Here is a 25,654-nt window from a genome sequence, read left to right on the forward strand (position 1 = left end):
TCCAAGTAGCTGGAACTATAGGCGCGCACTACCACGCCCCGCTAATTTTTTGATTTATCATAGAGATGAGGTCTCGCCAAGTTGCCTAGGCGGGTCTCGAACCCTCGGGCTCAAGCAATCCACTCACCTCAGCCTCCCAAGGCACGGGATTACAGGCTGAGCCACCGAGCCCGGCTTATATGCTCATTTTAAAGGAAATAAAACTCATGCATCTCCAAGGTTGACTCAAGCTATTTTTAGTGTACTGCTATAGATGTGCTTATAAGCATAGGTATGCACAAGCATAAAATTAGGGATAAATCAAGATTAATGTATTTGACTCTTCAACAGTCATAAAGCCAAAAACTTTCAGGATGAATCAAAACAACAGAACAGATAAAATCCAAACCAACAATATTTTCGTAATGTGGCAGGTGATGTTTTGCTAAAAATAGCCACCCATTACAACGTGCCCATGGTACTGGTTCCCCTTGATTCTCACAACTCTATCCCATGAAGGCTGCTTCTGGATGGAGTCTGCTGTTCTAGAACTCTGTGGAAACTTCCACCATCTATACAGGGCTCCATGCTCAAGCATGACATGTATTCATTGAGCCTTCCTCTCTGCTTCTCCCATCATGACTGCTTGCTTTGTGTGTTTTTGTTTCTTATGTCAAAAGGCTCGGTGGCTCAGCCTGCCATCCCAGCACTTTGGGAGGCCAAGGCAAGTGAATTGCCTGAGCCCGTGGGTTCGGGACCAGCCCGGGCAACTTGGCGAGACCTCATCGCTACAATTAAAAAGACAAAAAAGTTCTTGACAATTAAAGCAGTACTGCTTGGTATCAGCTCCAGCATAAGCACTAATGCAAACGAAGACACTGAAATCCAGCAGTAGGATTTGGTTAAAAAGGTATCACCCTAGTGATTCAGATAGTTGATAATTATTTTCTCTTTAGATTATCATTTAAACGAAAGTGAAAAATTTAAACATTTTTACATAGAACTTTCAGACCTCTGAGAACGTATCCTTGAATGACCATGGGAGAAGCCTGTTTTAGGTGAATGAGACCGTGTTGTGGGTTGACACGAACACAGTTGTTTGTTGTCTGGATCTGTGGAGAGCAGCAGAGAATTCTTGGGGTTCCTCGCGTTGCATGTGGCATTTTGTATGTCTGTGTATGTGTGCTACAACAGATTGCAAAATGGCCACAAATTCTTCCCCTGACATTACCCATACCATGACAGCATGGCATTGCAGATCCACCCCACAAGAAGTACCATCAGTTGATCCACCCCTTCCATCTGGATTCCCATGGACTTGCTTTGGATGTTGGATGGTAGCAAATGTGATGCAAGCAAAGACTTGAAAAGCACTTGACTTTGGACGCGGAGTTTGCCAGACGAATGAGCTCAGTCTAACCTGCCAGAAGGCGAGAGGTCCCATGGAGAAAAATCAGTGTTTCCCTGGCCAACTGCCTGCCAGCTGCCAGATGCCTGTGTGTACCATCATAGACCCTCCAACCTAGGGGTGAGCCACCAACTGACTACAGATACCCAAGCGAGCCCAGGCAGATTAGCCACGGTGCCCAGTTGACCACAGAACAATCATAACTGGCTGTTGTTTTAAGCGACTGAGTATTGGGGTATTTTGTTTCGTAGCAATAGATGCCTGATACACACACATTTTTATGGGATGAGAAGTCTTGGCTTTTCATATAGTTCTGAAAGGGTTCTGAAACCCTCTAAAAGGATAACATAGGTCAGGAAAAGTTGCTTGAAAGGCCAGCTGGAGGTTCTCAGATTGTTGAGGATTTTTTTGAGTTTTTAAAATTTAATTTAATTCATTAATTTTTTAGAGATGAGGTCTCACTCTGTGGCCCAGGCTGGGAGTGCAGTGGTGCGATCATAGTTCACTACAGCCTTGAACTCTTGGGTTCAAGTGATTCTCCAGCCTAAACCTCTGAATGTATTTTAATAAAATCTAGGACTAGGTGTAGGGTTAGATTAAGAGCACTGGATAATCACGGAGGGTTAGAAAATAAATACTTTGTGATACCTAGGTACCTTTAGATTTCTATTATCGCTTTAAGGAAAATTCTATTTTGAGCTAAAAGAAAAAGCAAAATGGTATAGAAACCCTGCCAAGCCCCATCTCTCTGCCAGCCCTGACAGTGGGAGGCTTAGCTTTTTGGAAGACAAGCTCAGAGCTGCTTACCTGAATGGCTGTTGGCAGGCTGTCTGCATAGAGCTGTACTTTTGCAAAGCTGTGTGATGCTTTAAAATCTGTTGTATGTGATTAAATAGGCTTGATTATGAAGAGCAGTTTGGCATCAGGAATCAGAGAAGGTTTTGTCCCTCCAAAGGTGGTTTGAGTAATAGTGTACTTGCAGCACTTAAATATAGCTAGACGTCCACAATTAACTCCCACCATTGTGAAACTTCAAACTGGGGTCATGGAGCAGATGGGAAGGAAGCCAGAAGACGTGGCTCTGGAGGGATTGTGGGCTTCAGCGTGGGAAGATGTTGTCTCCAACGGGACTGGGCTGGGCTGTCCCACTCTGAGTGCTGCTTCTGGAAAAGGGGTAGAGATGGTTGCTACCCCTCATGGGGTCTCCTGGCTGATATGGGTCATCTTAATTGTCAGAAGGATAGCAGCTGTTGGTGGGTAGCAAGTCGCACTTTCTGCCACTAGCCGGAACATCTTCAGTTATTTTCAGCCCTCTCTTCCCCACTCTGCACTAACCCTAATCTCCTCTTGCGGCACCTGACCGCTCTGTGGTTGTCCGGATCTTCACTTCCTGCGTAAGGTAACATTTTCTTCTCACTTTGGAACTTCCATAGTGTAGTTCTTTCGGGTAAATTCGTTAAATTATTGAACACTCAGGCCCTGACATTACAGCCTCAAGACACTGCACCTACTTTAAGAGCCTCATGGTTTTCAGGTGTCCAGTAAAACTGAAACTTACTCTGCGGTTTGGCGAATGTGTGATGGAAGTGTGTTCAGGATATAAGAAGATGATTGAGGGGACATATTTGATCCAGACTAGGTTGAGTGCATCCAGGAAGGCTTCCTGGAGGAAGGAGCTCAGGCTTCTTCAGCCAGGATTTTAAATGCCTCAACAATGGAATATTTCGAAGCTTTAAAACCTGCCCCGCAGACCCCTGGTTGGATGAAGTGTTTGTTGCTGTGAGAGGGAAGGACTGAAGCTGAGTTAGAGGTGCGGTTCTCGTGCTGTGGACCAAGCAAAAATAAATGGGCTTCAAAAATCAGTAGGGACCAAGGACTTTGAATTGTCATTTTCTTGCCTTTAGGGGTCCTGACTGTGACCATGATCCCTGAACATATAGGTTAACTGAGGCGAGGAAAACGGCAAATGGCCAGCCTGCGGGCCCTCCGCCTCCGTGTCTATGCCACTGTGTCCCCATTTGCTTCATGGCTGGCCGCTGGTCACCTGGAGCCAGCCTGGCCTTGGGCGGCAGCCCGCTGCCGGGCTCCCTGGGAGAGAAGGTCATCTATTATGTAAGCGCCATCCATATTCTGGCTGTTGATCAGGGCGACATTTAATTTTTTTTCCATTATGCGGAATAATTTAAAAGATTGTGTTACGAGTGTCATTATTATGGCAACTTCTCAGTAATAAAAACAGCATCAATTATTGAGCGTTGCCTTGTGTGTCTGGGTTAAGTGGGGATGGCAGGAGGGAGAGGCTGGGCGGGGAGGATACAGAGCCCACACTGGGCTCCACTCGACCCTTCCCTGGTGCTCACTGTCCTGCTCCCTGGGGAGAGGGCCCTCGTGAGATCCCAGTTCCCATCTCCACGGGGGTGACACTGGGTCCCCATTTGGCTGTGGCTAGCAGGGAGCACCCATGAATTCCCTGACCTTTGCCTTGGCCCTTCCTCAGGGAGTTCTGACCTGTTGACAGACTTCAGTTAAAGAGCCGGCATTCCACGGGGCACAGGAAGCTCTGGGTCATCACAGCCTGAGTTTAATGCAACCTCAAAAGTTAGGAGAGCTGGGCGCAGTGGCTCATGCCTGTGATCCCAGTGCTTTGCGAGGCCAAAGTGGGAGAATTGCTTGAGGCCAGGAGTGCGAGATCAGCCTGGGCAACATAGAGACCCTGTCTGTACAAAAAATTGTAAAAAATTAGTCGGGTGTGGTGGTGTATGTCTATAATCCCAGTGACTCTGGAGGTTGAGGTGGGAGGATTGCTTGAGCCTGCGAGTTGGAGGCTGCTGTGAGCTGTGATGGCACCACTGCCTGCAGCTTGAGTGACAGAACAAGTCCCTATGTTTAAAAAAAAAAAAGTAGGCGAGCTCCCCCATCCTGAATTAATGTGCTGGAAGGTGTGTACAGGTTTGGTGGCGGTCAGGCTCGCCTCCCATATGCTGGTGAATGTCCGAGGTTGCTGTGCTTTGCTGTCTTCTGACATCGTTATTAGCAGCAATGACACACGCTAGTCGGGAAGAACCAGAGAGCAGCTGATCAACATAAAACACATAGATGGTGCTCCTGGAACTTGGAGCTGAGGCACCAAGCTGCCTGCCGTGAGTCTTGGGGCTGCAGGCCCTGCAATGCGTTGGCACCTATTGACACTTCTCCAGCTGTGTTTCGCAGGGGGCTCTCGTTTGCCACTGTAGACTTCACCTGCAGTCCGCTGTGTCCCTTCGGTGACTCTCTGGCCTGTTCATGTGTGGCTCGTTTCTTTTGAGGCTGTGGAGACATGAGCCAGGTGCCAGCCAGTTGTCCCCCCCGCCCCCCCGGAACAGCAGACCTTGATGCATGTGCCCTGGATTGTATTTCTTGAGGGAGACACATTGTTTTTTGAAGTCTTCTTGGTTTAATGTGAGGCCTCTCACAGGCTGCTGTCCTCCCTCCTGCCCCCTCCCCTTCTTCACTTTATCTCACTGTCCTTCTTTGGCTTTCTCTTCACTCACTCTCGTTTCTCTCCGGAAAGCGCTTTTCTCCAGCTCCTACCTCCTTGCATGGCCTTTCCGGAGTGGGTGGAAGTTGCTCTGTTTATTCTGAGCCAGGAGCTGGCTCACACCGCAAAGAAGAAGAAGGATGATCATTCTATGACAAGAGGACAGGGATCTTAAGCTCCGTGGCCCTGGACGGGTGGCGCCTCCTGCCTCCAGCGGCCCACGCTCTGTTCCCTGCACTGAGCTGGATCTGGAGGGGCGGGTGGACGGGCGGGCGGGCCTGGGGGAGGAAGGCCAGGGGAGGTGGCTTAGGGGAGGGAGTGGTAGGAAAAAAAGGGGTCATTCTTGCAGCTTGGGAAGGAGCCCTTGTCCATGGCACCTTGACATTTGGGAGCCGCAAGGTGACACAGCCACCTGACCTGTCCAGAGCCCCAGGGGCTCACCAGAAGCACGGGGGACGGGGTGGGGAGAGTGACTCACGGCTCCTCTGATGGGCTCATCGCAGGTTGTCAGGGCTGCCGTGGAAAGTCAAGAACAGCTTGCATTAGTCAAATGTTCGCCTGGAAGGGATCACGCTCTCCCCTTGCCGACCTCATGGGGCTCTGAGGATGAGGATGGAGTGAGGTACTGTAGATGGAAAAGCATTGTAGAGATGAAGAGAAAAGCCCCAGATAGAAAGAATGATAATGGGGGCAGGGGAGGGGGGGTTGCAGAGAAGCAGTTTCTTCCAGGGTTCTCGGTCCCTCTTGCACAGGCCAAGGCTGTGTCTATTTAAGTCATGCTGGTAAGAACTCCCCTAGTGTCTCCCTGGAGCCCCGTATGCACATGGCATGGGGACCCCAGGGAGGGAGAGGGTGTCAGCACAGGAGGTTGGAAGCCACCTTGCCACAGCAGGTGCTTCCTGACTCCCTCCCCACCATCTCCAGGGACGTTGGGATGAAGCCACCAAGGCAGGGTTGGCATCTCTCTCTGGGGCTGTTTCTTGAAATTCTGGGAGATGCATTTCTCTGATCTCCCCATCGACAATTGAGCGTGGTGGGTGGAGTATGTTGAGAATCCTGGAAGGGAATCTGAAAGGAGCCCTGGAGTGGTCACCTAGAAGGGGCTGGCCTTGGCATCACTCCAGAGATTCTTTCTGTGGTTCCCACGCTGCACAGCTGATTCCAACCCTTCTGAGGCTAGATGTGAAATCAAGCACATGGGGAGTGGGTTCAGGTGGGAGCAGGGTACAGGTGGGAGTGGGTATACAGGTGGATGCTGGTAGAGGTGGGAGCCGGTGTACAGGTGGGAGCAGGGGTATAGGTGGGAAGTGGGCACAAGTGGGAGGGGTACAGGTGGATAGGCTTAGTCTCTGCCTAGTTTTTAAAAGGACAGACTCTAGGCCGGGCTTGGTGGCTCAACCTGTTTTCCCAGCACTTTGGGAGGCCGAAGTGAGTGGATTGCCTGAGCCTGCGAATTCGAGACCAGCCCGGGCACCTTGGTGAGGCCTCGTCTCCACAAGAAACCAAAAATTAGCCAGGCGTGGTAGCGTGCGCCTGTAGTTCCAGCTACTTGGAAGACTGAGGCGGAAGGATTGCTGGAGCCCAGCAGGTCAACGCTGGGGTGGCCATGAGCATGCCACTGCACCCCAGCCTTGGCAATGGAGTGAGACTCTGACTCAAAAAAAAAAAAAAAGAGACTCTAAATGAAGCTAGGGAGGGATTTTTCTTAGTACCCTTGCTCACCCTCACCAAAAACTCTAAACTAGAGCAATGCAACCTGCAGGATGTAGATTAACAAAGTGATGGAAGGATTAGAAGGGAAGAGGAGACAGTGTTTGTGCTTCCCTTGTTTTCAGATCTTTGTTCCAATACCACCTTCTCAGAGACCTCTCTCAGCATCTTGTCTAAAGGAGCAACCCTGTCTTTCTGTCTTTCCACTTAGTCATGAGCTGGCTCACGTAAAATGCTCATGACATTGCCTGGCACGAAGCTAGAACCCAGCACGTTGTTCCTGCTGTACTAGGATGGCCGTGACCTGCGCATAGGACTTCTTTTTCTTCTTAGCATTGTCTCTATCAGGCATTGCTATTTCGTATTTTATTGTTGCTAGGTTTATGATCATCTGTCTCTCGAAGGAGAATGCAAGATTCACGAGGACAAGAGGCTTCTCTTTTGTGTCACTAATTCCCAGAACAGCTCTGGTACACAGTTGACACTTACTAAAGACATACTGGCTGTGTGAAGTCAGGCAGGCAGTCTTCCCAGAGAAAGTAGCAAAATTCTTATCTCTACAGAATTCTTATCTTTACAGTAAAAAAAAGGGGTCTGTGAGTTTCCAGCATTACCAATAATATAGGGAACTTTGGGGTCCTACATCTTTCTAAAGCAGGTCTTAGCCTCAGCACTGTTGACACTGAACCAGGCCATTCTTTGTCATGGAGGCTGTGCTATGCTGTACGGTGGTCCGTTCAGCATCATCCTTGGCCTCTGCCCACTAGAGATGCCCGCAGCTCCCTGGTTGTGACATTCCAAAATGCCTCTGAGGGGGTGGAGAGAGGGGAGTCACCTGGTCGAAAACCACTGTTCTCAGTGGAAGCCAGGTCTCCACGGGCGCACCTTACCTGACATGGGCTCCCATTAGATACACGCTTGCAGCTTAGAGCGTAGTCTGGCTGCGGCATTTCTGCTGTAATGAGGTGCTTCTCCTTCTCTTCCCTCCCCCAGTTTCGCATCGCTCACATTTTACACAGAAAGAGGCAGGAGAACAGCTGACACGCTTTCCTAGTGAAACACATCTTTTGTTGCTGCGATGATTCCTTAGATGTCAGTGGGAGATGCAGAATTAGAAATAATTAAGGCGCAGGTAAACAAACAGAGCCGGCCTAGGGCACGTCACACAGACGCCGCTGTCAGCCAGGGGTGGTCAGAGGGAGTTTCTGCAGAGGCAGAGACCAGCCTTCTCAGAGCCCCTCCTGGTGCCCAGGATTCCATCCTTCTGTGGCATCTACCTTGGCCGTGATGCAGCATGGCAGCTGCCGCTGTGTGACAGAGAAGGTGGATGCCCGGGATCCTCCAGAGGGACCTGAAAACTGTAACAGGGCAGCTCAGACAGGGCCAGGAAGCTTTTATTTTATTTTAAAGATGTGGGGTACAATTCAGGGTTAGGTATACAAATGTTCATTGTACAGGTACCTTTGTTGATGAGGTGTGCCTCCCCCCTTCCCCAGGTAGATTCCCACTACTGCCAATCCCGCGTCCCCCCACCTCCCGGCAGTTTCCTGCTACTGCTAATCCTTTTCTTCTAGTATTTTGATAATTGCTGAAGGTCTGCTTATGAGTGAGAACATGTGATACTCAGTTCTTTGTTTCTGTGAAAGATCACTCAGTATTATAGACTCTAAGTCCATCCAGGTTGCAGAGAAGTTCATGATTTTGTTCTTTATGGCTGCATAATATTCCATTGTCTATATGTACCACAGTTTTTTAATCCAGTCTCTTTTGATGGGCAGCACGGTTGGTTCCATGTTCTTGCTACTGTGAACAATGAAAGAAAAAAAACACAACAAAATTAAATGGATATTGGAACCCTTATTAAAGTGCATTATAGGGGACATTGCCAATCATGAGGACAATATCAATGTATTGCCAAATGAGAACTTGTAAAGGGAAGGACTCATGTATTTATTTTTAACATTTAGTTGGAAAGAAATAATGAAGTAAAATATCTGAATCATTAGGTTCTCTTTCTTATCTCTGATGATCATGACAGTGAAAAAAACAAGGTGTGTGTGTGTGCGTGTGTGTGTGATGTGTGTAATACACAGCCTGGCATCCTTTTTGTGAGATTCTTTCATGTAAGATACCCAAAACCCAAGAGCATAGCTTTACTGTGTTTTAAATATAAATGGATACCTTTCTGTGATTGGCTTGTAAGCCTTCCTTTCCCATATTAGAGTCTCATATTTTAAATGGAAACTTTGATCTGTTTGGAACTTTTTTTTGGCCTGGTGCTAGTATCTGAATGTTTGTGTACCCCCCTTAAAATTCACCTGTTACAGTCCTGTCCGCCAAGGTGATTAGATTATTATGAGGCCAGAGACCTCAAGATTGGGATTAATGCCCTGATAAAAGACCTCCGAGAGAGACCCTGTGCTCCTTTCACCATGTGAGGACACAGCTAGGAGGCACCATCTGTGAACTCAGAGCCTCCGCAGACCTGGACTCTGCTGATCACTTGCTCTTGGACTTCACAGTCTCCAGAACTGTGATAAATTTTGGTGGCTTATGAGCTACCCAATTGATGGTACTTTGTTGTAGCAGCCTGAATAGACCGAGACACCTGTTTTTCAAGAAGTATCTGCATTTCAGCTCCTTGAGATGATTCTGCCCACCTTCCCTCAGCTTTGGGGTACCTGGATGAAAGCGGGGGTGCTTGTGGAGTTGGCTGAATCGCTCATCTGCCTCGTTTCTCTTGAGATCCTGTGCATTTTTAAGGGGTCAGCAGGGTTGGGGCTTCTGGGGATGCTTCTGGAAGAGCAGCTTTCTGCCCTCTTGAGGATTCATTAGTTTGCTCCCAAGTGAAACCCAGGCTCTGTTAGCTAGGACTTTGTTTTGTTCACCAGACATCCACAAAGTCGAATAAATATTTGTTAGATAGATGGGGGGATCAAATGCGTGCCTTTGCCTGGTTAATGCGAAATAGCCAAATTACCTAGTGAGAGCACAGCAGGAGGGTGACAGGGCTGTTTTGAGGCCATTTGGATTTAACTCCAAATGTGCGTGTGTTCTCTGTTACTTTGTTTCCTTCCTTTAATGCTTATGTTTGGATTTCGTCCTCTTTTGATCTCATGAGAAACATGAAGATGGTGCATTCCCAAACGTGTTAACCTTGGTTCCTGTACCGAGGTTGCCATCTGAGTGAACCTGCCAGGTGTGCTTCTTTTGATAGGTCAGGAACTGAGTCCATTGGGCCATCTGCCTGGAGGTGACGAGGTGTGTAGAGGAGTGTGTGGTGTGGGCCCTGACCTTTCATGGTTATGTATGTTTCCCATTTCTATAATCAGCACTAACTTTCAGATCCTGTTTTTTGTAACCACTGAAGTCCTGTATCCAGACAGCTCATCGCCTTCCCTGACCTGATAGCTGGGTTGGCCCAAGGACCGGCTCACCCTGGCACTCTTGGTAGGGAATGACACGTTGCCTTGGCCCCTATTAGCTGGAAGGGCTGGGGAATGAACGTGGCAGAAGTGCTGAGTGACGCCACTTTTTGTTTCAGGGTGCAGCCGAAGACCCCCAGATGGCCCTGGCCCTGAGCTTCGACCCTGCATTGATGAAGAAGTCCGATCCGGAGGGCCCCACGCTGCTCTTCTCCGAGAGTGAACTTTCCATCCGGATAGGTAGAGCAGGGCTTCTTTCAGGCAAGCTCTTTGCTGCAGATGCTGAGCCGAGGAGGCAGTGTAGACTCGGGGCTGCTGGTAGGATGAATAATGAGGGGGATGCCAGGCACTCTGTCCCGTCCCTCCAAGTCACTCACTCCCCCTGTCGCACAGAGCTAAACTGTCATCTGGCCTGGCGCCTTTGTTTCTCATTTGTTCTCAAAACCACCTGCTTAGTCTGCAGGAGGGAATGGGACCGTTGGGTCATCGTTGCAACTTGGACATGTGGACAGGGGTCCCTCTGCTGGCTCTGGGGCCGATTTGAGGTAGAGAGTATCGGCATTTGTCCCTCTGTGTTTCCCTCTCAGATGGACCCTGAATGCTCCTTTTCATTTATGTTGTAATTCACGTTTTTTGGATTCTCCTGAGAAGACGATGTTTCACATGCTTCAGTTTGGAGCCAGAAAACCTAAAGACACTGACGGTAGTCATTCCTTTTCCTGGAGTTGGAGGGAATGCGTCCCTGGAGAGGAATAAGATAGCAATTCCTGAATCTCGATGGAGAGAGGCGCGGACTGGGCTGCTGCCCTGAGCCGTTGTTGGGGCTGGGATGGAACACGTTGTTTTCCAGCCTCAGGGCAGACTCCTCTCCTCTTTGCCCTACATTGTTCACTGAAGGCACTTGGCTAATTTAAGGGCCGGCTAGCCTGAGGAGAGTGGGATGCCTTTCTTTTCCTTTGGTGTATGTAAATGTCCCTCATTTAATCCTGCAGACCCTTGGATACCATGGATTTAAGAAGGGAAACCACGCCAGTGCTGTTGAGAACAGGCACTTCCTTGCTAACACGGAGCTCTTTCCTGAGTGAATTGGGGAGAAACAAGTTGGTGACTAGTCACTGTCTTCATAGGAGTTATCTGAGGGAGAAAAGTTCTTTCATATTTCCATGCTGGCATTTTAATTGGGTCTTTTCACCATCTCTCGGCTAAGAGGAGCTCTAACCCTCGGGGAGAGCAAATGTACAAAAGCGACAGCTTTTCTGCTGCATCCGGGTCTCTGGTATCTGTGTTCAGATTATGTCCTGCATGAATTATTGATGGAGGACTCAGCTGTCCTCCCCACATGGGTTAATCATCACTGCCTCCCACAACTTCCAACGTGGGATGGAATCAGCAAATGTACATGAACTCAAGTTACAGAAGGTGAGAATGTCACATGTGCCCTCTGCCTTTAACATACATGTCCAGTTTTGCTCAGATCAGAGCAAAATGTTGTCTTCTGTTCTCTTTTTATTGGAGCATAGTCAAGGACTATCATTAGGGCACTGGAGTCAAGTAAAACTAGTAACTTTTTATTCCGAGTCTGGGAACACAGCAACACAGACCTTTGCGTGACTGTTCTGGGCTCCTGGGTGCCCCCAGTGAAGAATATACAATCCTGATTCTGAGCCTTTTCTAGGATCAATAAGTTGGCTGGATTTATTCTATTCCATTTTTTATCTTCAAGGTCATGGTGGGGGCGTGACTTCAGTGTCTATCATTCTAAAAAGGTAAAGAGTGTCAAGCCCTTTGATGGCCTTATTCAGTGGAGCCACAGCAGGGACAGAGTCTGGCAAGTTGGCCTGCAGGACAGCCTCTGGGGACTGCTGGGTCTTCTTGGCCAGCCCCGAGTTAAGTGGTGGTGGTGGGGCGTGTGGGAGGGACGTGCAGTCCTGTTTCCCTGCTCAAGAACTCTAGGCACTGCCTGTTTCCAGGTTACCAAGCAACCCTTGTAACCGTGGCTGGCTTTTCGGCTACAAAGGCAGAAGCAACCCTCAGGGGAAGCACAAAGATGATCTCCAAGCCACCTCTTGAAAGGTCTCTGTTCTTCGCACCTGGACACACCTGTGGGTGTCAGGCAGCTGAGGACTCAGAGATTGATAATGGCTGTTTGATGACTGACTTCATGCAAATTGAGCCTGACTATGCATTATTTGTACCATCTGGATTTGCCCTTAAGCTTGCTGTAAGCAGAACAAGGAGATTGGTTTAATGGGTATTTAGTGAATAACATTAGCCTTTAAAAAATAATATTGCCGCTGCTGTTGTGATGTCCCATAATTGGTTCAGTAAGAGTAAAAGCCAGAAAGGTCACACTATGGGAGAGAAGCTCAGCTGCTTTGAGCAGCGGCAGCGGCAGCAGCCTGAGCTGGGAAAAGCATTTATGAGCTCCTTTCCTGTTTATGTGTCGGTGCCCAGTGTTTTACACCATCAACGGTTCTCAAAGCTAGGGATATTTTGGGACCTAGCTAGGCCCAAATGTTAAAGAGAGATGTTAAAACTAACAGTCTCTCCCCCGTCTCTTTCTCCCCATCCATCCACCCACCCATTTATCTCCAGTTAGTTTTCTTTTAATTAAAAATATAATGACAGTGGGTTAAAAATAAAAAGTAATTTTTCTTCCACCTTCAAGTCCCTGGTGACCCAGTCCCCCATCTCAGACACAAACACTGTTTCCAGTTTCTTGTCTATCCTTTCCGCAGTACTCTGTAATCATACCTGACCCACACTGTTCTGTACCTTGAGTGTTTGCGCTTAACCATGCACATTGGTGTTTGTTTTGGGTCACTCGTCGACCGATCCCATTCCTGTTACTGGCCATGATGTTCCCTAATTAGCTCCCTCTTGATGCCCTGGAGATTAATTCTAGAGTTTTGCTATTATGAACAATATGGCAGAGAGCATTCTAATATGTACTTCTCTGTAGACACTTGTTGAGTAAATTCTAGAAATCAGGCCAGGGGTCTTTTACATCTGGGCCCCGTGTGTGGGCACCAAATTGCTTATGAGTCTCTTGACATTTGATGCAAAGTGTGTGTGTGTGTGTGTGTGTGTGTGTGTGTGTGTGTGTTTGGAAGTCAAAGGACTATAATTTTCATCACACCCCAAGTGACTCCATGACCGCAATGTTCTAGACCCTGGGCTTCTCTGCCTCAGTTTCCCTCATTCAGCTGTGAAGTTGAACTTTTTTTTTTCTTGGTAGCACCCTCTTTAGACTAAAAAGAGGGTGGTAAAAATGGAAACAATCCATTCTTTTACTAATTGCAACTGCCCCATTTAAATATGTGGTGTGTTTTGGAGGAAGAAGCTGAAATTCTTCACAAGTAAACTTTATTATTATTATTATTGGTGAATTTCATGGCCTATTGGCATAGTGGATGGGGAATTGCCTATCATTCTGTGTATCTGTGAAAGGAACAAGGGTCGGCATAATTTTCTGGAAGAGAAAGAGCTGACTTTATTTAGTGGGGTGGTGCCATTTGTGCATTTTCTGTAAATCTTTCCAAAACTTGTTTGGGGAAAAAGTGAATGGGTGCTTATGTTAGGGAAGCATAAGCTATATGATACTTAGGTTAGAAACAGATTTTCCCTTAATGTCCTATTCTTTTGTTATAGGAGCATTCACTTGGCAATAATAATTCTACCTAGGCAGCCTTGCAGACCTGATGCAAATATTGAAGCCATGTGTTGCAAAATGAAACTGGTACTGAACTGATGTCAAGTGGGTTATTTATAGATTATAGAACTGCAGTCACTGGCCCATAAGCAACGAATAATTGTTTTCTACTTTGAAATCTTGAAGTGCTAATTGATTCTGCAACTGATTAGCGAGGTGGCGCCCTCCTGTGGAAATGATCTTGGGGGCGATTGTTTTTCCTTTCTAACTCCAGCTTCCAAGGGCCTGACCCCAGTACAGCACCTGCAGGCAGGGCTTGTCCTGCTCAGAACCGTGGTGGAGTTCAGCTGCACTTTGAGTCCCTCCTCCCACCCCAAGGCACTCTCTCTTCTCCAGGTTTCACACTGGCCTTTTTATTTTATTTTATTTTTTATTTTTTGAGTTGGAGTCTCACTCTATCGCCCAGACTGGAGGGCAGTGGCACGCTCCCGGCCACCGCAGCCTCGACCTACTGGGCTCTGCCAGTCCTTCCACCTCAGCCTTTCAAGTAGCTGGAACTACAAGCGCGCACTACCACGCCCGGCTAATTTTTTTGATTTATTGTAGAGATGAGGTCTCGCCAAGTTGCCCAGGCGGGTCTTGAACCCGCGGGCTCAGGCAATCCACTCACCTCGGCCTCCCAAAGCACGGGATTACAGGCAGAGCCACTGAGCCCGGCCACACTGGCCTTTTTAAATCTCGCACTTGGAATCGTTCCTCTCTCCCATTTTCCCTGTTAAGCATCCTCCCTTAGGTGTGTCTGGGAAAATATTTGATGAGCTGATGAAAAGGGAGGTGTTGACCTTGAACTTCACCTTTTACTGCTGCTCAGGGGTTTTGCGTTTTGATTGGGAACAATTTCTCTGGTCGAATAATGAGCCCAATAGATAGATTTTCTCACTGGTTGGCCTTTGGAGGATTGTATTTTTAGGCACAGCGTGGGGCCAGGCAGTGTGGGACAAAAGGTCTTCTTGGAAGCAGCTGGTTCTTGCTGTGAGCTCAACTCCAAACTTGACTTGGCACTAAAATTCCTTAGAGTGGCCTAAGCCCATGGAAGCACACAGAACTTATTTAAACAGCCTCAAGGTTCCGATGACAATCACGTTTTTCTTCTTCTGTTATCTTCTAATTTTCCATGTCTTCCGGAAGGAGATGTTCCTTTTTCATTAATATTTCCAGTCAAATTTAGTAAACTTAACTTTGATCAATAGTCAGTTATAGCTCCTAGGAGAAATTTCGAGTGTTTCCTTATTCCTAGGTCTCCAAAATAATGCATTTAGGGAAGTCTCTGAGATGTTATTAATTTTGACTTTTTATTGGTAAGATCTTTAAAAATGAAAGAATCATTTCACAGCAATTCATGTAGATTTAATATCTTGGCATGTGGTGTTAGCAGTTAGACTTTTTTTTTTTTTAATCTTTCTGTACCTGGTTGGTTAGGGGAGCCTTTACAGTCTTTTCCTTGGCTTGCGTATGGCTATTACATCTTTGCTGCCTCCTTTCTGGGCTGGGACCTGGGTCTCTTCATTACAAGGATGGGAGTGAAGCAAACGCCTATTAAAATATGCCACACAAAAATATTTTGCAGGAGGGTGCAGAGTGAAGGGCTCAGTAATAATAATTGCCAGGAGCTCTTTAGCATCATGGGTGCTATATAAAATAAGGAAATAATACAGAAATACCCTCTCAGGCAGGGCTCTGTGCAGGCAGCATGAGACTGTTAGAGTGTCCTAACTCATGGAACCATTATCAGGTAGACACACTTTATAGATTCTTTCGCTTCTGAAGAGTGTTCTCTTTGGCCTGACTAATGTTTAGCATTCAAATAGCGCTTCTCATGTTTATTTGCCTTTAAAAAATAGTCCTGGTTTGTAAGCTAGGGAGTCATTTCAGAGTGAATTTTCATGTGGTGTGGGGCTCGAGGCAGATCGGCATTTATGAGTTTGCTAGGGCTGTCATAACAAGTACCACAAACTAGGTGGCTTGGACAGCAGAAAGTCTTTGTTTCACAGTTCTGGAGGCTGGAAGTCTGAGATTAAGAAGTGGGCAGGGTTGGATGTTTTCTTTTGAGGGCCCTCTCCTTGGCTTGCATATGGCTATTATGTCCCTGTGGCGTCACATGATCTTTCTTCTGTGCCTGTCAATATTTTAACCTCCTTTTCTTTCTTTTTTTTTTTTGAGTTGGAGTCTCACTCCATCATCCAGGCTGGAGTGCAGTGGCACACTCAAGGCCACCCCAGCGTCGACCTGCCAGGCTCCAGCCATCCTTCCACCTCAGCCTTCCAAGTAGCCAGAACTACAGGTGCATGATACCATGCCCAGCTAATTTTTCATTTATTGTAGAGACGACTTCTCGCCAAGTTGCCTGGGCTGGTCTTGAATGGGCTCAAGCAGTCCATTTGCCTCGGCCCCCCAAAGTGCTGGGATTACAGGCTAAGCCACCGAGCCTGGCCTAGCCTCCTTTTCTTATAAGGACATTAGTCATATGGGATTAAGGCCCACTCCAATGACCTCATGTTAACCTAATTCCCACTTTAAAGATACTCTCTCCATTACAGTTATGTTCTTAGGTACTAGGCATTAGGACTTCAACGTATGACTTTGGAGGTGGGGGACACAATTCAGCCCATAATAGCACTGAATAGTTTTTTGAGTTGTCTTCCTGTGGAAGGTAGTCAACTTAAAGGACACCGGAGACAGGAGAACTTGGTTCTCTTTGTTCCTATCTTTTAGATTCTCTCATTGTATGTTTGTTTCTCTCTTTTTTTCTCTCTCTCTTTCCTTCCCTCCTTTGTTCTTCCCCCGTTTCTCTTTTTCTGTTGTTGAGGGTCTCGCTCTGTCGCGCAGGCTATAATGCAATGGGACAATCATGGCTCACCAACAGCCTCGACCTCCTGGGCTCAGGTGATCCTTCTGCCTCAGCCTCCCAAGAGGCCAGTACTATAGGCATGCACCACCATGCCCAGCTACTTTTAAAAATCCTTATTGATTTTTTTTTGGAGACAAGGTCTCGTATGTTACCTAAGCTGGTCTCAAACTCCTGGGCTCAAGCAGTTCTTCTGCCCTGGCCTCCCAAAATGCTGGGATTACAAGAGTGAACCTCCACACCTAGCCCCTCTCACTGTTTCTGCCTCCTTGTGTTACCCTCGTACCTGGGTGAGCTGGGAATGCTGAATCCACAGGAAGGAAAGGAGTTGAATGAAGCTGAAAAGTTATCCGGGGAGAGCAACAAGAAAGAAAGTCATATTTAAGTGTGATCGCCTAAGACTGCGGGCAGGTGTGTAGCCCATACTAATGAGATTCAAGGAGTGGCACTGTACTATCCATTTCTACCATCAGCTGAAGTGACTTTGGTAGCTTTTGGGGAGATTAGTACTAATACGCATTTGAATGTGTAGAAGTTCTCTTCTGACTGTATTAAGTTTCCATCGCTGTCATGACTAAGTACAGGCTGTGCATCCTTGGATGTCCAGAAATCTAAGATCCAAAGCTTGTTGAGCATCAGCATGACACTCCAAGGAAATGCTCATTGGAGCACTTCGGATTTCAGATTTTAGGATTTGGGATGCTTAGCTGGTAGGTAATGTTGGTAAGTATGATGCAAGCATTTCAGAAACTCCGAACAAAACTCAACATCTGAAACACTTCTGGTCCCAAGCATTTCAGAGAAGAGGTGTTCAACCTGTATGACAAACTGTGTGGCTTGAAGCAACAGAGATTTATTCTCTCATGTTCTGGAGGCCAGAAGTCTGAAGACAAGGTGTGCACAGGGCCAGACTTTCTCTGCCGACTCTAGGAGAGGACCCTTCCTTGCCTCTTCCTGACTTGCAGCCGCGTCACTTCCACTGCCACCCCCATTGTGGTGTGGCCTTCTTCCTGTGTGTGTGTCTGTGTTTCCATGTGCGCACGTCCAAAACTTCCTCTTCTTTGTTTTGCAAAAGTGCCTGTCATTGGATTTAGGGCCCACCTAATCCAGTATGACCCCTTCTCAACCAATGACACCTGCAGAGACCCAGTTTCCCAGTAAGGCCATGTTCTGAGGCTTTGGCCAGACGTGAATTGTGGGGGGATTATATTCAACACAGTGCACTGACCGCCCCCATACTCTGATCACTCCAGGACCAGGCTTCAGGAGCTTGGATTGTCTGGAGGAGTGTGTTTGTCTCGTGCAAGGGAGGAAGGTGGAGAGAATGAGAGGAAGCAGGAGGATGCTAAGCCTGGCAGTAAGAAAAGCCCACTTAATTCATCTGAAGCCTTAGAACAGCTGCTGGGTACTTTGTTTGAAATATTCATTAAGTGTCTACTGAGGAGTTCTAGATACTGCCTCCTTATGCAGAATTTAACATTTGCTTGGTTAGCAGGTTCTATCATATTTATAAGCATTCTGACACATTCATTTCAGCTCATAAGTCTATTAAACTGGGAAATGTGTTTTTAATGTGCTTCTGGGAAACAGAACAGACGAGTGACTTGGGTGGCACAAGTCTCCGTTAGGATATTCCTGCCAGGCGTTTATTACCCAAAGATTTAGGAAGCAACGCCTGCAGCCATGCAGACTGGGCTCTTTTTGTAGGATTTTGTTTCTCAGATGTTATTTTTTGCAGATACTTCTTAGGCTGTGGAAGCACGGAATAGCACTTTGATTTCAAGTATTAAGCTCTTTAGAAGTCCTTTTTATTTATTTACTTCCACCTCTATTTATTTTTTCCTTTTGCCTGTTATTGAAAGTAGCTCAACAAATCTGGGTTTGAACCTGTGAAATTGAGAAGAAATGGTTGACACTCACTGGAACAGGTGACCTTCGAGAAGGAATAGGCTGGGGGAATTGGGCTTTGAACTTGCAAAAAGAACAGCAGCTCAGGGATGGGGCCATGCACCACCACCCTACAGAGAAAGAGTCCGTGGTGTGCTCCCCTGGACCTGGGCTTTCTTAGTAGGTGCCTACCGTTGGAATTGCCATCTCCTCTTCAGGTTGTGTGTATTCGAGTTTTCTGTTCTACTTTCTTCTGTCTGGTGTATTTCCCCTCCTGGGATCACAGAAAGAATATGGCTTTGCATTTCTGAAAACTTAATCAATTGTCTCAGGAAAATGTGATTTTTGAGGGCTGGGTGTCCAGGGACTTTCCAGCAGCTCCCGCTTGGTTCTTTGAAACAGAACTCTCTGGGCTCTCGTCTCTTTGATGACACAAACTCACCATGAGCTGGTGGGGAGTCGGTGGTGGACCTGGAGGGTGGTGGTGGAGGGAGGCGCACCAGGTGGTCTCTTTCAGCTCTCGGACACCTGAGCCCCGAGAGACCAGGCTCATCTGATGGTTTCCCAGCATGCATCCTTAGCAGGTGTCAATGAGGTTGCCTCAAGTCAGTCTTAGCAAAGATTGGTTGTGTTCTTTTACTGTAGGGAAGCCCCTGTTGTACCTCTAAAAATAGGGGCATGTGCTCATAAGGAGATGCAGATCTCCTCAAGAAGCCAATATGGGCCATTTAATTTGGTTCAATGTAAAATCTCCATAAACCACTGAAAATCGTACAAATGGTCCTGAATATCTCTGTCTGGCTCCAGGGCTGCGTCCTTATTTGGTCCATGTCTTCAGTCCTGCCCAGAGATAGAATTCGAGGTTTAGTTTTTTTTAGGTCTTCAGATCTGCCTCCCCAGAGAGAGGCCATCTCCAGGACCCGGGATGAAGAAGTGAGGCTTAGGCCAACGTGGCCTTCCAAATAAATCCTCATTGCCTTTCTCAGGATCTCCCTTTTGTTCCCAGGGTAATTGCTGGAGGGATTTGCTACTTTTTTTCAGATGTGGTACTGCCATAACCTATAGACATACTCTATTGTCTCACCAAAACAAGGATGCCAATATTCATCAGTTTGGCATCAGTAGCAAGCCACACACCACATGGAGGTCATCTCTGAAAACGTGCACCTTGGCCTCAAAAACGCTACAAAATCATACAAATTGTGAGACGCCAAGCCTTACGGCCATTTCAAGAATATCCATGTCATCAGCCAGGTGATAAAGGGCACAGATATTTTCAAAATTTATTTTTAAATTTATATATTGTAAAGCTCACTCTTTTGATGTATAGTTCTATGAGTTTAAAAAATGCACAGACTTAGGTAACTACCACCACAATCAGGTTGTAGGATGGTCCCATCACCTCCCTAAATTCCCTTGGGCTGTCTCTTGGCCCCTTGTAGTCAAACCCTTTCTCCCTACCCCAGTCTTTTAACCCCTGGCAACCCCTGAGCTATTCTCTGCCCCTATAGTGTCTCTACCCTCCATATTACCACCTACATGGAATCATACAATATGCAGCCTTTTGGGCCTAACTTCCTTCACTTGGTATCATGCATTTGAGAGTCCTTCGTGATGTTTTAGGTATCAATTGTATGCTTCTTTATATGGCAGTGTAGTATTCTGTTGTGTAAATATACCACCAGACAGTTGAAGGACATTTGTGTTGCTCCTCAGTTTTTTTGGCAATTATAAATAAAAACTGCTATAAGTATTTGTATACAAGTTTTTGGGTAAATATGAGCTTACAGCTTACAGTTCTCCTGAGTAAATACCTAGGAGTGAGATTGCTGGGTCACGTTAATAGATATATATTTAACTTTGTAGGAAACCTCCACACTGTTTTCCAAGTGGATGTACCGTTCTTCAGTGTCAGCAGAGTTGTGGTTGCTCTGTATCCTCACCAGCTCTTGACACTGTCAGTTTTTTGTTTTGTTTTGTTTTTTAAATTTTAACCGTTCTAATGAATGTAATGATCTCTCGTGGTTTTAGTTCGTGTTTCCTTAATGACTAATGATGTTGAGCAGTTTTTCATGTGCTCATTTGCCATCTGTACATCTTTTTTGGTGTCAAAATCTTTTATTCGGTTTTTCATCAGTTCTCTTATTGTAGGGTTTTGATAATTCTTTATATATATTCTGGATACAGAAGCCTTTGTCAGAGATGTGATTTGCATTATTTTCTCTCAGCCCGTGGCTTGCCTTTTTGTTTTCTCACCAGTACCTTTACAGAACGAAAGTTTTAAATTTTGATGAAGTTCAGTTGATCAGTTTTTTCTTCTTTTATGGGCTGTGTTCTTGGTATCATGTCTAAGAATTCTTTGCCTAACCCAAGGTCACAAAGATTTTCTCCTATTTTTTTTTTTCTTAAAAGTTGTACATCTTACATTTAGGTCTTAGGACTCATTTTGAGTTCTTTTTTTTCATAAGATACCAGCTAGAGTTCAAGGTTCAGTTTTTTCATAAGGATGTTCGATTGTTCCAGAACCATTTATTGAAAAGACTGTCTTGTTCGGCTGAATTGCCTTTGTGCTTTTGTAAAGACTTAATTGAACATATTTGTGTGGGTGTGTTTTTGGACTCCTCATTCTGATTTATTGGCTTATGTGTCCACCCTTTCACCAATATCACACTTCCTTGACAACTGTAGCTTTAGAGTAAGTTTTGAAATCAGGTATTACGTTTTCTCACTGTGTTCTTTTTCAAAATTGTACTGACTACGCTAGTTCCTTTGCCTTTACATACACATTTTAGAATCAGCTTGCCAATATTTAAAAAAAATCCTAATAGGCTTTTGATGGGGATTACACAGAATCTATAAATTAATTTGGAAAAAATTGACATCCTAATAATATTGAATCTTCCAATTTGTGAACATAATATATATCTTCATTTATTTGTCTTATTTGATTTCTTTTATTAGTGTTTTGTGGTTTCAGCATACATCTCCTTATATATGCTGGGTTAGAGGTATACTTATAAGTATTTCATTTTATGGTACTGTTGTAGATGATACCGTGTTTTAAATTTTGACTTCTAATTGCTCCACTGCTAGTATATAGAAATATAATTGATTTTTATGTGTTAGTCTTGTATTCTGAAACCTTGCTAAACACATTATTTATTTACTTTAATCTACTGTTAAGAGTTGTAAACTCATTTATTGGTTCTAAAAGTTTTTTGGATGATTCCTTGGAATTTTCTATGTTATGTCTGTGAGCAGTAACAGTTTTATGTAATCCTTCCAATCTGTATGCCATTAGTTTCTTTTTCTTGCCTTATTACGCTGGCTAAGACTTACAGTATGATATTCAGTAGGAACGGTGAAAGAAGACATTCTTGCTTTATTTTTGATCTTAGAAAGCATTCAGTCTTTCACTATTAAGTATGACGCTAACTGTAGGTTTTTGGTAGATGAAAGTAGGTTCTAGAGTCAGCCTTACTGGGTTTAAATTCTGACTTGACCCCTTAGTAGCTGTAGACCTTGGAGTTTCTGAGATGATAGGCTAAGTTAATACATGTAAAATGCTTAGAATAGTGCCTAGTGTATAGTATGCTCTCAGTAAATATTAGTAGTTGTTCTGTCCAGACAATAGTAAAAATAACCAAAGGGCCCAGGGAGTCTAAATGTGGGAATTTTTTTTGCTCAGACAGTGGAGACTTTGCTACGCATTCTGGAAAATAGGGAGAGCTCTGGGGTTTGGACGTGGACTCTCCAGTTATTGAGCACATTCGGGTCTGAACACTCTCAAGGTACATAAATGCATGTCCAGCATTTATGCCTGGAATTGCTCAGGGATGAGGGTATCTACACTTGAGAGAACAGATTGTCGTTCCTTAGGTGGGAGAGGAGGCTTCTCAGAGGAAAGAGAAATCCCTAAGGGGATCGAAGAAGCACAAATGTGTGGCAAAGGACAATATACCATAAAATATCTGTAACAGATGAGAGAAAATCGGAGTGGCACGTGTAGAAGATGTGTATGTGTGTGGTAAGAGCAGGAGCTAGGATCACAGCACATGATAGGAACACGGGCTCGTGGCTCACTAGTCAGAGTGGGCTCTGTTCATCTTCCCCTTTCCTCTCCTGAGGAGACACAGCAGGGTCTTAGGTCAGAGGACAAAAATTGAAGTCATAAGCATTTGAATCACACATTGGCTTGATCTCCCTGTCACTGAAGGGTTCAGGCAGAGGTTCTGTGACCAATGGCCAGGGGACTTATAGAGCGACTTCTTGTGCCCTGTGAGTTTGGGTTGAGTAACTTGCTGAGCCTTCTTTTATGCTCCAAGATTCCTCACCCTTGAGCCTACCAAGGACACCTGGGAGAAGGGCAGTGCCCCCAAGCCCAAGACTCCCAAGTCTCCTCTGTCTGTCTAGGGCCGTTGCGGAAGGACCTATGTAACGTTAAAACCTGGGGTGGCTGATGAACAGAGAGTGGGATCTGGTCTGAGATCTTGGCTGGGGCACAGACTGTGAGGCACAGTCCCACAGGTGAGCAGATGCAGCAGTAGGTGCCATCCGCACCTGCAGGTGCCTTCTCCTGGCTCATTTAGCGACACAGCCTAAGCTGTCTACAAGGTGTTGCCACGGCAACCTCTCCCGTCATGGTCGTTGGCTTTCCGTGGCCCGCCAGGACTTAGTTAACACGGTGTCTCCTCTTGGATGATTTCATCTCATTTTGTCTTTTCTCTTGCTGTCTCCATCTCTCATGATCTCTCTCACCTCTCTGTATCTCTCTTTTTTTGTGCCCCACCTCTCTGTGTCTCCTCTCTCAAGTGTTCTGCCGCTCTTTCTTTCTATCTGAGGCTGGAATGAAATCCCCCCTGCCTCTCCTGCACTTCCAAGCAAAGGCAGCGCCTTGAAGAATTCTCTCGGGCTCTGTTGGGCCCAGCGGTGCCATTTGCAGCCCCAATGCAGCAGTTCCTGGGTGGCACCAGTGATTGGAAAAGCTCTTCCAAAGCACTTTCTTCTCTCTCTCTATGGAGATCTGTGTGCGTGGATTCCACCCTTGGGCCCCTCCCTTCTTTCTGGAAAATGAGATCTGTGTAAAGTTCTCCTTCAGGCCGCTGCTTTGGGTTGGCTTTGCAGAGTGGAAACCCATTAGCTGTAGTGCTAATTAAACTCATCCACTGATCTGTTGCTAGGAACCCACCATACATTTGCGGTAGAAGTGACAAGTAGACGCATCTGTGAGATTTACTGTGGAGTCATCCTTCTCAGTTGTCTCTGTGACAGCCCTTCAACCAGCCCCTCACCAGCCTTCTTGATTAGAGTTATTAACCACTTAGTGTCAAACTGTGGTTGCTTCTTCTGTGTCTGTCTCAGCCAGGGAATAAAGATTTGCTATCTTTATTTTCTTTTTTGTAGGGCCTTCTGTTCCAACACTACTCAACTTGAAGATTCTTAATTGTGCGGCTCTTCCCTTTGCTGCTGTATATCTGTCTCAGACTGGACAAGAAGGGCAGGGATAAGGGTAAAAACTGCTCTGGCCCCTGCAGGATCCTGTTATCTGCCAGAGACATCAGAGCCCAACTTTGCTAGTGATTGAATTAAGCAGTTCTGTGGCTCAGCCAATTTCAGGATTGGGCCAGTAGAGTAAGGCATTTGCGGGCAGAACGTGTAACAACAAAGCGGGGAGACAGGAAAGACTAGGATGTAATTGAAACGGCTCTCCCAGAACTAATGAGCGGCCCCTGGCATCCCTGCCAGCCTGCTGTTGCGAAGGAAGGGGACTGCAAAAGCTTGTTAAAAATGCTGAATGCAGAGGGATCCACAGAGCAAGTTTTGATCATATATCTTGACCGGCAGAAAGGACAACTGGACTCAGAACCTATATTCTCAAAGTTTGGTTAGCAGACTTCTAGGAAAGGACTGCGGAAGCTCTGTGCTCCCTGCCCCTCTCTCTATTTCCTCCCACCTTTGCTCGCCATTTAATGTCCCTGAAAAGTCAAGGACGTTTCAGTATCACCTTTCCTTGAGTGCATTGAGGCAGGCAAACATCGCCTTTCCTCAGAGGGAGCTCTTCAGTACCATATGCAAACACAGAGTTGTGTCTTATTTTCTAAGCACAGGGGCTTCTTTGACCCAACGGGCAGTTATTTTCTTTAGTCCATAGAGTGCTTAAGAAAAGTTAAAACCAACCGGGCTCAGTGGCTCAGCCTGTGATCCCGCACTTTGGAAGACTGAGGTGAGTGGATTGCCTGAGCCCGTGGGTTCAAGACCCACCTGGGCAACTTGGCAAGCCCTCATCTCTACAATAAATCCCAAAATTAGCCAGGAGTGGTGGTGTATGCCTGTAGTTCCAGCTACTTGGAAGGCTGAGGTGGAAGAATCACCAGAGCCCAGCAGGTCGAGGCTGTGGTGACCAGGAGCGTGCCACTGCACTCCAGTCTGGGCAACAGTGAAACTCCAACTCAAAAAAAAAAGAAAAGTTATAACCACAAATTCTAAGAGCAGCACGACCCCCAGTGTACCACTGCAGTGGTTAGGAGGGGGAGGGAGTTACCTGCTATGACCATCAGCAAACTTTGATTCCTATTTTTCTCCCCTGAAGAAAAAGAGATGCAGCCTTAAGCTTAAAATGTGAAATTTTAATACTTGAGAGATTTAAAGTATACTGGAACTGTTGGCTGACCATTGGGTAACAGGTCTTCCAAGGTTGCTGTGATGTCTGTTTAGATTCTGAAGCAGTGGCCACTGCTTCCATATTTGGGTTCTCACCTTGATGACCCTGACCCATTATCCTTTGCATATCTACCTTGACAGTTTTGAGGGAAGGAGACACCTGCACACCTGATAAAAACCAAAGACTGTTGGATTATTGGCATTTGGGGTGGCTTGTTCTTTGTAGGATAGCCGTGTCCTGTATGTTGCAGGGTACTTTGCACCCCTGGTCCCTACCCATTGAATGCCTACAGTACCCTCTCATCAATGTGCCAGGGGGGCAAAAATTCCCCAGATATTTCCAAAGGCCCCCTCCAGAGGACTGTCTACAGGGAGCAGACAAGGTAGGGCAGGTTGGGTCTCACACAAGGATGTGAAACCCAAGGAGTTTCATTTCTAACCAAGATTCTACTTGTGGAGTAGGCAACCTGGAGCCAGGCTGGGTCTGCACAGAGGAAGAGGCATCTTTGAA

General features: G+C 46.3%; 1 protein-coding gene across 1 annotated transcript in view; it reads left to right on the forward strand.

Moving 5' to 3' along the window:
* The window catches only part of LOC103267214 (zinc transporter ZIP11-like), a 242,408-nt gene that overhangs the window by 114,973 nt on the left and 101,781 nt on the right, over window positions 1-25,654 (forward strand). The window contains exon 5 of the mRNA XM_008064819.2: window positions 10,159-10,279. Within this exon, the coding sequence (XP_008063010.2) occupies window positions 10,159-10,279 (121 nt within the window). The remainder of the gene's footprint in view (window positions 1-10,158; window positions 10,280-25,654) is intronic.

The sequence above is a fragment of the Carlito syrichta genome, unplaced genomic scaffold (genome assembly GCF_000164805.1).
Source record: "Carlito syrichta isolate Samal-C Ts95f unplaced genomic scaffold, Tarsius_syrichta-2.0.1 Scaffold308056, whole genome shotgun sequence".
NCBI classification, from domain to species: Eukaryota; Metazoa; Chordata; class Mammalia; order Primates; family Tarsiidae; genus Carlito; species Carlito syrichta.